This window comes from Thunnus maccoyii, chromosome 17 (assembly GCF_910596095.1).
Source record: "Thunnus maccoyii chromosome 17, fThuMac1.1, whole genome shotgun sequence".
In the NCBI taxonomy this organism is placed as follows: Eukaryota; Metazoa; Chordata; class Actinopteri; order Scombriformes; family Scombridae; genus Thunnus; species Thunnus maccoyii.
In genome coordinates, this window is record NC_056549.1 from 5,760,842 (window position 1) to 5,774,524 (window position 13,683).

General features: G+C 37.1%; 2 protein-coding genes across 4 annotated transcripts in view; both read left to right on the forward strand.

Annotated features, from left to right (window-relative positions):
• The first annotated feature begins 314 nt into the window (after nucleotides 1-314).
• taf1b (TATA box binding protein (Tbp)-associated factor, RNA polymerase I, B) lies at nucleotides 315-10,070 on the forward strand. Its single transcript, XM_042390247.1, has 15 exons — nucleotides 315-454; nucleotides 1,402-1,500; nucleotides 3,007-3,094; nucleotides 3,661-3,758; nucleotides 3,842-3,934; nucleotides 4,782-4,887; nucleotides 5,308-5,476; nucleotides 5,568-5,667; nucleotides 5,875-6,022; nucleotides 6,125-6,299; nucleotides 7,012-7,049; nucleotides 7,212-7,299; nucleotides 7,761-7,831; nucleotides 8,955-9,183; nucleotides 9,273-10,070. The coding sequence occupies exons 1-15, from the start codon at nucleotides 437-439 to the stop codon at nucleotides 9,541-9,543; spliced, it is 1,791 nt and encodes a 596-aa protein (XP_042246181.1). The 5' UTR covers nucleotides 315-436; the 3' UTR covers nucleotides 9,544-10,070.
• Nucleotides 10,071-10,834: 764 nt separating this feature from the next.
• Nucleotides 10,835-13,683, forward strand: part of klf11a (Kruppel-like factor 11a) — a 33,328-nt gene continuing 30,479 nt past the window's right edge. For all 3 annotated transcript variants that reach the window (XM_042390251.1, XM_042390250.1, XM_042390252.1), the window contains exons 1-2: nucleotides 10,835-11,152; nucleotides 11,551-11,699. The gene's annotated coding sequence lies outside the window, so the exon portion shown is untranslated. The remainder of the gene's footprint in view (nucleotides 11,153-11,550; nucleotides 11,700-13,683) is intronic.

Below are 13,683 nucleotides of genomic sequence, written 5' to 3' on the forward strand. Positions count from 1 at the left end.
CATAGATTACATTTGTGTCGTGTCAGTTTGTGTATGTAGTGTGATGTCAGTATAATGAACTTCTTTTTTTACTTTTAGTATGAATCCATATTTTACACTCAGAAAAGCTGATTTTTAACACCCATTTTTGCATAACACAGAAAATAAAATCTTAAACTGTCTTTTTTAGATAAAGTAAACATATATTTTTCTAACTATTAAATATTTTAAATTACAGTAACATCTGTCTACTTCTACTTCTTCATGGAGTAAAATCAGTTGCAGTTCATGTTCCGGCCTGTAGGAGGCAGCGGGGCGCTGTGGTGGCGGTCAGTGACCCGGAAATCACAGCAGAAGAAGAAGAAACTCCCAAACAAACCGGCTACATGTGGATCTACGGACGAACTACGGCAAATAAATGAAATCTTTACGTTAAATCGGTTCTAATTAAGTGAACATGGACGAGGAGCACACGGTAATTAATGCTGCACTTTTCTGTTAGAAAAGTTAAAGTTAGTCGCTAACGGTCGTAGCTAATAATCAATTTATACGTGTATTTGGCGTAACACCGGATTCCATTAATTAATCTACCGGTTTTATATTATTTTACGTGTAAAACAATTTTCAACCATCACACAACACAACTTAGACATTTTTAATTATCTACAGGATCCAGTTTAACTATCGGCTCATGTTCACTAACTGTTACACCAACCAAACGTTTTAATACAGCCCGGATTGAACCTGTAGTAATGTGGATTCAAAAATAAGCTAAACGATAAAACTTTAAAGTTAAATGTACTTATTTTTGTAGCCAGATTTAGCAGAAGATCTCACTTCACCGTACAAAGCTTTTAAACCCACTCAAAAAGGATTTACAGTTTCCAATAAGGGAGGGAAGAGTAAATTTCCATTTTCCATTTTATCTATGAAGTGTTGACAAGAGGTGTTAAAATGCCAAAAGTTATTATTTAAAGTCTGTTGGTGGCCTTTTCTGCTACATTTGTGGAAGTTAATGGTTGTCGTTTTATCTGTGTTATTTTAAAATACTTTTAAGAAGATGTTTTAACATTATAGATCTTAATATGTCAGAAAAGTATTGAAATGAAGTAGTTTGTTTTCTTTAGCTTTACTGATATGATGTTCGTGTTTGAAGTTTTGCAATTTTCTATCAACCAGTAAACTCATTAAATATTTCTACTTATTACCCAAATAGAACTGTAATGATTAGTCCATTAAGTAACAGAAAATGAATCACCAACTATTTTAATAATCAATTCATCATTTTGTTGTGCAAATGTATGCTGTTAGTTGTTGTTAGTTACAGCCCTAAACCCAAATTAACAGGAGGTAACAGTTTCTGAAATGAGCCACTTGTGAATCACATAGCAATTTATTATGTGTGTGTGTGTGTGTGTTCAGGCTGGCTTCAGGGAGCCTTGCGCTCAGTGTTCGGCGGTGGATTGGGGAGTTTCAGATGAGGGTCGTTTCTACTGCAAGTCCTGCCACAACGTCATCGAGGTAAATAACAACAACAACAATAACAGCTGATCTGGGGCCTGATAACATCAAGCCATCTTTAACTTAACTCAGGTTTTCAGGCACCACTTTTAACAGGGATAAATCACCATGGTAACTTAAATTGAACTGTTCAGCATAAAAACCTGTCAACATCTCAACCACTGACCAATCAGATCACTGGAAACATTGAGTCATCATTCCTTCTTCTGTCCACTTTGTGCTTTAAAACATATATTTTTATAGATCAGTAGGATCATTTTATTGTTCCAGGCTTCTGTCCACTTTTCAAACAGAGCTAACGACCGGAGGGATAATTAACGAAACACTAAACACATGATGGTTATTTTAGCTGTGTTTTAATTGAGTTTCTTTGATTCCTGAAGTGTTTCCTGACAGCGTCGATGCTTTTACACTCTGATTTCTTCACTGTGGCTCAGAATAACATGAGGCGACTTTAACAAACTAAACCTTTGTTGTATCTTATTAGAAGAATAATCCAAACACTGTTAATTAGCTCCCATCATTGTAAATACAACATTTAACTTTTTATGTGCTTCACATATTCAGAACAGTTTATCATCTGACAAAAAAGCAAAAAATACAAACATAGGCCTCCTACTCTGTTTCAAAGACATCTATAATCATTCACACACTTATTTTATGATTTGGCCGTATCTCTAATATTTGGGAAATATGAATCATGTTTCTATATGTTCTGTTATGGTCATGTGATTATTAGAGCTGGGCGATATGGACAAAATCTAATATCACAATAATTTTGACCAAATACCTCGATATCGATATTGCGACAATATTTTAGGGATGATGATTGGGGCTTTCACAAAATATTTACACAATGAGATTTTTGATAAATAATCATCAGTAATGTGGATATAATGACTAAGTGGGTAAAGACAAATAATACAACAGTCTGGTAAGTTCAGAAAATTACTTTACTGTAATGCTGCTTTAAAACCAGGAAAAGACAACACACATCATGTCATGATGTTATGATATCCAAATCCAAGACAACATCTAGTCTCATATCACGATATCGATATAATATCAATATATTGCCCAGCCCTAGTGATCATATTGTTTACCTCCACAGTGTTGACACAATAATTGATCTGTTTATCATAATGACGCTCTCAGTGTCTGAAACATAAAAGCTCTGACACCGATGACATGCAGGATACAAATGCTTTATTTAACATCTATCAACATGTCAGTACATAACAACATGACATCATCGGGACATCTGATTGGTTATTCTCTCAGGGCAAAGAATACCACACTAATAATAATCCCATCCGCATTATTCAGTGACATAAATATCTCACAGTGATTCAAAGCGTCTGTCTTTTCAAATGATTGATAACTAGCTGTCGTTTCCCATCAGGCTGCAGTACTGCAGTCTGTCAGCAGTTGGCACTATTGACCTGCTGATTATCACCTGTTTTTAACCTGTTTTTAACTTGTGTGAATGTGTCCGAACATCCTCAGAGAACCAAAGAGGTGGTGGATCTGACATTCACTCCTGGATCCACCCGGGTCTCCACCATCAGCAAAGGAAGCAGACACAAGAAGACTGGTCAGTGTTCCCAAACTACGGAGTCTCACAGAGGCCAAAAATAAAAAACTTACGTCAGCTGTGTTTCACTGAAGCGTGCTGGGGGTCTAAAACTTCAAACAGACAGAAAAATGAAAGATTTATTGAAGCTCAGTGATTAATAACATATTTATTTTATACAGTACTTATATACTTCAATTAATCTTTTAATTTTTGATTCTATGTAATGATTGATTTATATTTTAATCATTTTTAAGTAAAAACTCAACTCAGTCTCTGGTTCAAGCTTCTCTAATGTCTCAAATTTTCTACTTTTTTCTGTTTTTGTCATATAAACTGAGTATTTTTGGGTTTTGCACTGTTAATCGGACAAAACAAAACATTTAAACACGTTTAAACGACATTTTTTGACACTTTATAGTCAAAAATAATAATTTAATCATCTTAAATCAGCTTCCTTTAAAATCCACAGAAACATGAGCAGAAATTTTGCTAATTTATAAATATTGATTTTTAAAAAAAAGTCACATCAGTTTTGTTTAATTCGTGTTGTTAAATGCAGGATGTGATGTGGTTTTTTTGTTCAGAGCGAGGTCGTGTGTGGATGATCTGTGAAGGCTTCCAGTTCATCCTGAGAAACCAGGCCGACGCTCTGCTCAGACTGGGAGTCTCCCCTGGCTTCAAGGTCTGATCCTGATCCTTCTTTTAAAGCTAAAGTAACAGTTAGAGGAGAAAACTCTGATCTGTTCTGTGTTTGTGTCGTTTCAGGACGAGGTTTTGTGTCCGCTGTGGAGACTCTACCTGCAGAAGAGTCGGCAGGCTTATACCAACAACCCAGTGAGGAGCTCCAAGTTCAAACTGGTGCGTTCACAAACTACCAACATGTTCAGGTGTTTTAAACGTCAGTCACATGATCAGAGCTGCTGTTCAGGATGTTTACAACCTTCTCAAGAGTTTCTGCTTTTTTTGTTCTGCTTTCAGATATTCAACATTTCCAGAGTTTAAATCATTTATCCTCATTGGATAAAATCTGTGTGTATTAACATAATCAGAACTCTGTGAACTGGAGATAATAATTAATCAGATATTTAAAACAGTATCTATCAATATATACAGTAGAACCTGACCGATACTGGATTTTTTGGGCTGATACTGATATTAGGGAGTAAAATGTGGTTATCAACAATAAATTAACAATAAATTTTATTGTAGAAAATGACATCAGTGCACGAACACAGTAACATTCACTGGGAATTTAATAATTATAAATAACTAAATTTAAAAAAACATGTCTGTATATATTGAATTTGAATTAAGAAAAAGGATCAAACATACATAAAATGCTGCCTGTATAACTTAAAAATGTATTTATTTATTAATATCGGCACCTAACGAACAACATATACGCTGATACTGATATATGTGTGATGGGCCTGTTAATACCAGCTGAGTGATATATCGATCGGGCTCTAATATATAGTATATTGATACTTTGTGGGGGATTCAGTGGTTTGCACAGAGAATCTGAGCCTGAATGGATTCAGTTTGCTGCTCACCGTCAGATCTTCTGTCACCATGTTTAAATCCCAACTAAAGATGCATATTTATAGAATCAAACTCAAAGTAACTTTGTCTGTTTGTCTATTTATATTTGCTTTGTTTTAATTACTTAACTGTATTTTATATTTCTCTCTCTCTCTCTCCTCAGGGAGGTCCGGACTCAGAGTCGGACAGCGCGCCTGAGTCCTCCATCATGTCGGCCAGCGAGACGGATGGTGAGACGCACCCGCCCAGCACGGCCGGATCAAACGCAGGTAGAGAGGACCTGAAAACAAAAACTGTTGACTGTGTGCTTTTTAAGGCCAGATAGATATAATAATATTCTGGATTAAGGTTTTCCTTCTGTGTCTGTGTGTTTTATACATTTTAAAAGTCAATTTTGTTCATTTTTTAAAAAAAAAATCCACGTTTTTCTCTTGCGATGTGAATTTTAAGATACTTTTTATTTAATATTCTTTAAATAATTGATTTGATTTAAAGTTTTCAGGGGAAAAAGTGTGTAAATGCATATAAATCTTATTTATTTTATTGCTTAAATGAGTCACTTAATCTCCTTTTTTAGAAATGAAATCAGCTTCTTTGTATTTGTGGACAAAAGTCCTGATGAAAAGTATTTTACAGCTCAGTCCTGCAGTAGGTGAAATACTCCTTTAACTCCGCCCCTCGCCCTGCAGAGAACTCCAGTGAATGGTCGCTGTGCTCGGGCTCGGTGGACGCCACCGCCTACCTGTCGGCTCGGCTGAGGCGGGGCCGCGGTCTGATGACCCTGAGGAAGACTCTGGCTCTGATCCACCTGGCTCTGATCTGGTGCCGTGAGGCGTTGACGCTCAGCGACCTGCTCAGGTAACAAGCACACCCGGTCGTAACAGAGCTGAAACGATGCAGGTGTAGTCCTGGAAAGTCCTGGATCGGTTTGTTGATGGTTTGGTTTCAGGTTGGTGAAAGAAGGACACGTCCCGTATGTGAACGCTTACGAAGAACTTCCTGAAGAGATGAAGCTGGAAGGAAAAGACTCGCTCATCTTCAGAGTCGAGGTCAGAAATCAAACTTTTAGCAATAAAATGAAAATCGAGCTGCAGCTTTTTTAATTAATGTCATTTTGTGCATTTAAAAGTGTTTCTGAAGCTTCACATTAGCTTCAGATAAACTTTGGATGAAGAAATAAACACAAATAAAGAAAATACAAGTATTTAAATTCAGAAGTTTCTAGTTTTTCTGACACTCTAGTTATTTTTCTGCAGAGCTATCCGTCTCACCGGGCGGTGCATCAGGAGGCTCAGAATCTGGCTCTCTTCCTGCAGCTTCCTGCTTTTCCTCCAATCAGCAGGCAGAGTCTGCTGCACCCGGCGCTGCTCAGCGTGCGCTACCTGACCGACGCCAACCTGCCCGGTACACCTGCACCACATTGCAGACGATACCAACAACACATATTCATCTGTAACACCCGCATTAAACCTGATTCTCCTTTTCTTCTTCTTCTCTTCCTCACAGACGAGCTCCACCTGTGGGTCTGCAGGCTGATGGAGCGCGCCGGCATGGCGGATCAAACGCTCCACGCGTTCGAGCCCTCGTCTCATCCCGTCCTGCCGCAGTACGACATGCAGGCCGCCGCCCTCATCATCGTCACCTTGAAGCTTCTCTTCGGCCTGGACGACCACAGCGAGTGGTAACTCTGATTTACATATTTCTGATTGTCAGGATTGATTTTTGGATCTGCAGGAGAAGAAATCAATTAAGTTGAGATTTGCGTAAGTCTTTGAAGGTATCAAGTCATGATTCATGTCATCATTTAGTCTGTTCAGGATGAGTCAGAGGACGACTAAAACTGTTCCAGCTCTAGATATTTGGATTTTGCTATGAGCATGTCAGTATTATATTGAAGACTCTAAAAAGCCCGAACTTATCCTTTAAATCAGTTTTTTTGGAGAAGACTTCTGACGTTGATGTGACATCAGACACTAACGATTATTTTCATTATTTATTAATCTGTTGATTATTATCTCGATTAGTCATTTGGTCCATAAAATGTCAGAAAATTGTGAAAAATGTTGATCACAATGAAGAGAAACAAAATACAGATAAGTAAATAAATAAATAAAAATAAAGTAAAGGGAAAAAATAAAGAGAAATATTAAAAAAAGAAGTTTTTTATTTCAAAAATAAATAAAAATTTTAAGTTAAAGGAAAAACAATTTTTTTTTTAAAAAGGAAAAAATAAATAAACATCCATAAAGCAACCGGCACTTCTAGCCCCAAGTTTCAGCAGGTTAATCAATAATGAAAATAATCGTTGGCTGCAGCCCAGCACAAGATCTTTTTGGCCTTCTGGGCCTCCGTACCAACCAAATGAACATGTCAGTTTGATTTGTGTCTTTCAGGATTTTATCCAGTGAAGCAAGCGAGCAGGATGAACCAGGTGTGTGTGTGTGTGTGTGTGTGTGTGTGTGCTTCACTTTGATTACAGTATTACATCATCATATTTCAGTGTCAATCAATAACTGATCAAATCACTCAGCTGTGTATTGACTCTGACTCTCCGGTTGATTGATTGTGTTCTGGTGTCTCTGCTGTGTGACAGGAGACATGTTTAACCTGCGGAGGTGGTACCGGCTGCTGCAGGCCGCTCTGCTCCGAGCTCAGCAGAGCAGAGACCAGGACGCCGCCAGGTGAGACGTCACGTCCGCAGAGACTAACCTTCATTTACATTCAAAACGTTTTGCATCACTTCATCAGCGTCTCACAAGGCTACAATCTTTAAACTTGAACTTTGTCTACAGGCTTCAATATGTGATCGATACGAATGTTTTCTTCACATTTTTACTTGCTGTAAAAGTTAAAATATTCACAAGAACAACGCAGACTGGAAATATCTGCAAGTTCAGACGTTAAACAACCGAAATCCTTAAATCCTTAAATAAAAGAAAACAAAGAACAGTCCTGCGCTCTAATCTTACACATTAAGGGAACTTGGCGACATTAAATTAAGACATTTAATGGTGTATGATGTGATAACTAAGGCATGTTTAAGCTTTTTAAATGTTTGTTTGTTATTGATTGAGTTTGGTGTGCGTTTGAGAACAAAATGTTTTTTAATCACTAATATATTTATTAATTCTCTCGTCCACAGGAAACAGTGGAAGGCAAAGAAACCTCTGCACCTGAACAAGAAGAACAAATGGGTCGTGATGAAGCAGAAAAGTAAGATTCTGAAATAATTCTGAAACAATAACTGACACCTACTGTCAAAAAATAAAAACTGAATAAAGGACAAACAATAAAATAAAGAGAAAAAGGACAAATGTCTTAAAAAATAAAGAAAAACAATAAGATAATGAAACAAAGAAAAAATTTAAAAAATAAAACTCTTTAAGAGAAACAAACATATAAAAAAGAATACATAAAAAACTGAATAAAAATAAGTTTAAGGAGAAATAAATAGTCATAAAGCAACTGGAACTACAAGCCCTAAGTTTTGTGTGTGTAAATTGTTTTTTAGGTAATTTGGTTATTTAGGAACATGTGAACGCAACAGTAAATACTGAAAATGTAAATATTTTAAAAATAGTATTAAACTGGACTTTGACACAAAACCATTTACTATTAAACACAGTTTGAAACAAAGTCGCAATTAAACAAATAAAACTTTTCAACGAAAACGTCTTAGCTCACTTACTAGTTTGTTTGGGAGCTTTCAACTGTATCACATGGTCTTCATCGGTGGATGAATTTTTCTACAACACATTTTAAAGTTTTGAAGATGAATGTTGATAATCAAATAATTGCTTATTAAGCAAAAGTTTCAAAAGTTTGGTGGTTTCAGTTTCTCAAATGTGATGATTTAAAGTTTTTTCTTCATTATACATAATAGTAAACGGGTTACATTTGGGTTTTTAGGGTAAGAACTAATGTGTTGTGTCCAATGTAAAACTGTGTATATACCTTTTTTGACTGTGTATTTACACTTTAGTACTCTTTGAAGAAAAACTGCTTTGTATTTAATTAATGACAGTGGTTATTGTAGTTAATATTGATGTGCTTGTTTGTATGTTTGTTCATTTTACCTCTATGCTCTCCAAAAATAGTAAACATATATTTAAAAAAAAATTTCCAGACATTCCAGAGCACAAGTTGTCATTAAATGTCATTGTGTCCGAGCAACAGTCCAAACCCTAAAAATACTCAATTTACTAAAATTGAGACCAAGAAAAGCAGCAACTTCTTACATTTGTGAACCTGTAACCATCAAATATTGTTGAAATTTCTAATTGATTGATTAATTTTGTTTTGATCTACAAATCAATGAATAAATGTGTGTGTGCAGGAATAGCAGAGCAGGTGCAGATCTGTTTCGAGAAGCTGTCCTCTCGGCCGGCAGGTGTCCAGTGCGTCGGTCCGTCCAGTTTCAGGTTCTGCTGGGGGGACGAGGACGGAGCAGACGGTCCCAGTCTTCACCAGAAGAAGCTGGACGCCGTCCTGACCCTGAAACACGATGTCCTGACGCCCTCTAACTCAACATACTGGCATCCGCCACTCAGACCCTGCGAACGCAGGTAACCTCTCACATCAGTGTCCTCCAGCTGCTGCAGGTGTGGAGGCTCCTCTGGTGCTGATGTTGTCTTCTTCTTCTTCTTCTCTACAGGAAGTGCAGGAGTCACTACCCGGAGGTTGAGCCGACGCTGCCGAGGACGTTCGTTTGGCTGCTGCAGCTCTTCTCCTTCCTGCTGGACGTGAAGCCGGCCTACCTGTATGAGGAGGTGCTGACGGTGGAGAGACGAGTCCTCGGCAGCAAAACACAACAGACTGAAAACCTGTGGAAGAGGATGACCAGGACCAGGACCAGGACCAGGACACGGACCAGGACTTCACCGAGGATACAGCAGAGAGAACGAGAAACTGAAGAAACCAGATGAAAAACCTCCAAGTGGCAACAGGAAAGAAGAAAAAGGCTTGAAGATGGCAGCTCAGGAATATTTAAAGTCCCCTTCTGCTAAAAAATGTGTTTATTACTGTTCTTCATAGTGCAGAGTTTGTTCTCTGAGCTCACCTTAAATCTCAGTCTAACATCTGGACCCACCCGCAGGATTTAGGACATCACAACTATTTTGGAGCCAATTGTGGTTCAGTATGCAATTTACACAAGTGTGATGTGGAAAGAAATCAACCATATTTACATATTCAGAGATTCTGGATTTTTCCAGAGAAGGAAGAGATGACGGTTTAAGAGTTTTTTTAACAAGGTAATTGAACTTTTTTGTGAAAAAACTCATCAGACAAGTTTTTACTATCTATAATATTAAAACTGCTGCTATGTTGTTATGTCATGGATGACTTAATGACTTTCATTTATATGTGTGTTACATTTTGCTGGTTGCAGACCTCTGATCTTACGTAACAGTATTATGCATATGTGGACCTTAAATAAAAAAGTTTGAGTTTCCCTGCTTAGATCATCTATAATGATAAAACATTTTTTTGTCCCACAGGGAGGCCTGTGTGCGTTTGTTTGCTGGGTAGCCACTCAAATTCATATTTGACTAATTTTGAAGGCTAATTTTCATACAAGTCAGCTGGAGACAGTTTTCAACCAACTCAGCTATAGCAGCAGTTGCCATTACATTCAGTAAAACTAACAGTCATCAATTAAAAATGAGATGCTTGCTTTTGTTTACTTCTGTCTGAAATCAAAGACAAATTTTTCCAAAAAATTACCATGAATTTTGATGGTAAAATTTCTATAGCAACAGTAACTAAGGGTGATGTTGTGGCCCAGAAAGGGCCGGTCATTTATGAAGTAAAAATGTCAAATATTCTCTGATTCCAGCGTCTCCATTGTGACAATTTGCAGCTTTTCTCTGTTTTATATCATTATAAACTGAATTTCTTCAGATTTAGGGCTGTTTGTTGAATAGATCAAGACATTTGAAGACTTTTTGAGGGGAATCCTGATTGGCACTTTTCACTGTTGAGCATATCATGTATGAAGCCATCCACATTCATATTTGAGACTAGTTTGCAGGTTTCTTATTTTTATACAAGTCAGCTAGAGACATTAAAAATTCAACTAGAGACAGTTTTCAACTAACTCATGGAGTTCAAGTTAGCTAGGTCGCTACCTACTAGCATCAGTTGCCATTACAGTCGGTAAAATTTAAAAAAAAAAAAAAATTAAAAGCATTACTTTATCTATTTCTATCTGAAAGGAAAGACTTAAATAAAATAAAAAAATACTATGAATTTTAATGGTAAATCTGTCACCTTCAACTTATTAAACGTTGGTAACCGTTAGTCCCTCCACCATAGCAACAGTAACTAAGGGCAGCGTAGGGTTCTGTCAAATATTATCTGGTTTCAGCGTTTTCAATGTAACAGTTTGCTGCTCTCCTCTGTTTTATAGCATCATAAACTGAATTTCTTCAGATTTAGGGCAGCTTGTTGAATAAATCAGAAGACTTTTGTCACATGGCGGGCTCTGTGGAAGAAAACCCGCTCCCTCCGTAAATATAAAGGGCTCGTTCTGAGGTAAGTTAACGAAAACACAACGACTCTTATTTTCAGGTGAGTATACATTAATTAAAACATACTTATGAATATTATATTCCATTTCTGCCAATTGATCCCCATAAATCTTACACACTGGTCCCTCAACGGTCGTCAATGGAAAATGAAAGGTGTAACGTTACTTCTGTCTGAAAGCACGGACTCACTATTTCAAAAATTACTATGAATTTTGATGGTAAATCTGCCTCCATTCAGTCTACTTTTTAAACGTCGGTTATGGTTTAGCCCTCCTGTATCAACAGTAACTAACGGTTACCGTTAAACACATCCTATCCAAAGCACAGATTATCAAAAACTAAATTAAATTCTTCCTTTTGTTTTTACATTTATATTTATTTCTCTTTGTCTTTGTTTTCCAGGCTGAACGAAGCAGATCAGAGATGCAATGACACAAAGCGTCCAGCAGGAGGGAGCAGAGTCCATCTTATCAGATTCATACAGGGAGAAAAGCTTCATTCACACTGAGGAAGACTGAGACTGAGCACTGCAGTGGTGCTACAACCAACAGGTACCATCAACATACAGAAAAAACTAACATCAACATACAGGAAACTAACATTAAAGGCAGTGGTGGAAGAAGTACTCAGATCCTTTACTGTCCTGCAAAAGTACATAAGTATAATCAGCTTAAGTATTGCAGTAAAAGTAATCTTACTACTACTGATTAATGCCTCAAAATTGTGGATGGAAATGGAAATTCACTAACCAACTGACCTATACAACATAAATAGAAATGTTAGACTGTGTATTATCATGCTTATTTTACTGCTGTGTGACTGAAGTAATTCATTTAATCCCCAATTTTATGATCTATGACCTTTATTATACTATATTTGCCTTGTTTTATCTTGAGTAGATGTCTCATCAGATCATGTGCTTTATCTTGGGTCAGCAAAATAAGTGTCTCATCAGTTATGAGCGTAATGTGCAGCTTTCCAAAACCGTTACAAATTCCTGTTAGGAAATAATGATGTTTTATGATGTGATGACACTGTGGTTAACATCTGGTTAGGTTTAGGCACAAAAAACACTTGGTTAGGGTTAGAGAATGCGGTTATTACTTCCTTAAAGTTACGTTTTTTTTAAAAAATGTCCTGACTCGCGGTTGAAAGCATGACACATGCGGTTGAAACAGGAAGTGAAAAGCAGTTGAAACAGGAATTGAACAGTGGTTTCCTGCAGCTAACCCCACTTTTTGCCATCTAACTATCCAGCCATCCACCCAACCCGCCTCCTCCTGAGAGGGAAGTCACCTTATATTAACGTCATCTGATCTTTGTCACTTCCCTGGGTCGTAATTACTTCAGCCGCTTACTACGGTCACTCAAATGTAACTATAGGTCGTTTTTGCCAGTCTGAATTTTAGACATATACTGTCATTTTTCTTTCAAGATGGTCACGCTCACTGTCAGTAAATATCATACAGGAAGTTTTGGACTACAGGAGAGTAGCAAAACCTGCAATGGTGGAGTTATTTAAAGCTTTGAATGGATTGGGTTGGCATGGCCCGCAGTGGTTGGGTGGTGGGGCCCATGGTGATATCTTTTCATGGCGTCCAAAATCACCCCTGCCACTAAAACAAATCATCTGAGGTGTGAATGTTTCAGTCTGAAGCCGACGAAGTGAAAGTGTTTCTTTTCAGACTTTAAAGCCACTCGAGGTGAAATGTAAAGCAGGTTTAGTGAGGACAGGAGTCATCTCAGGACATGGAGGAAACACAAAGAGATGCTGTTTCCCTCCGCCGAGGTGATGCAACGTAAAGCTGCTCCCTATAGTATTGCCATGGCAACATGCCCAACGCTCTACAGTCACCTAGCAACAGCCACAGCACATAACAGTGGGACGAACATGGCGGCCGCCCAAAAAAACAAAAAAAAACCCCTTCAGCTCACGTCTGTGTGCAGCTGAACAGATTTAATGTGACAGAATTTATCATGACATGTTTCAGATGAGATTATACATCAGTTTAACGTCATTACTTTATTTTTTATCTGTTTTTAAGTTTTCTGTTTGGGCTTTAATTTGAATAAAAATCTGGTTACCTTAACTGACCCCAAGAGGGAAAATGAGGTCGCTGCAGCAGACGAGAGAACAAAGACTGTCCGAACAAACGGAAGAATAAATGGTGAAAAATATTAAAATAAACTCAAGAAAAACACATGAAATGAAAATATAATTTTTTAAATGTTACAATTTTATTTCGTAGACAGTTGAGCTACATTCATTCTACAAATAATACGAAAAAAAATCATAATAAATTAAAATAATACCAAACCAGAATCTGTAATGTGATGTGCAGACTATATAAGTGAAATATTCACACACTGAATGTTTAATATTAAAAACACAAAGTTAGAAATAAAGCTGCAACGAACATTGCGTTCATTATTGATATATCTGCCAATTATTTTCTCAATGAATATTTTTTGTCTGTAAAATGTCAGAAAATAGTGAAAAACATCCCTCATAATTTCGTTATAATAATGTTTTGT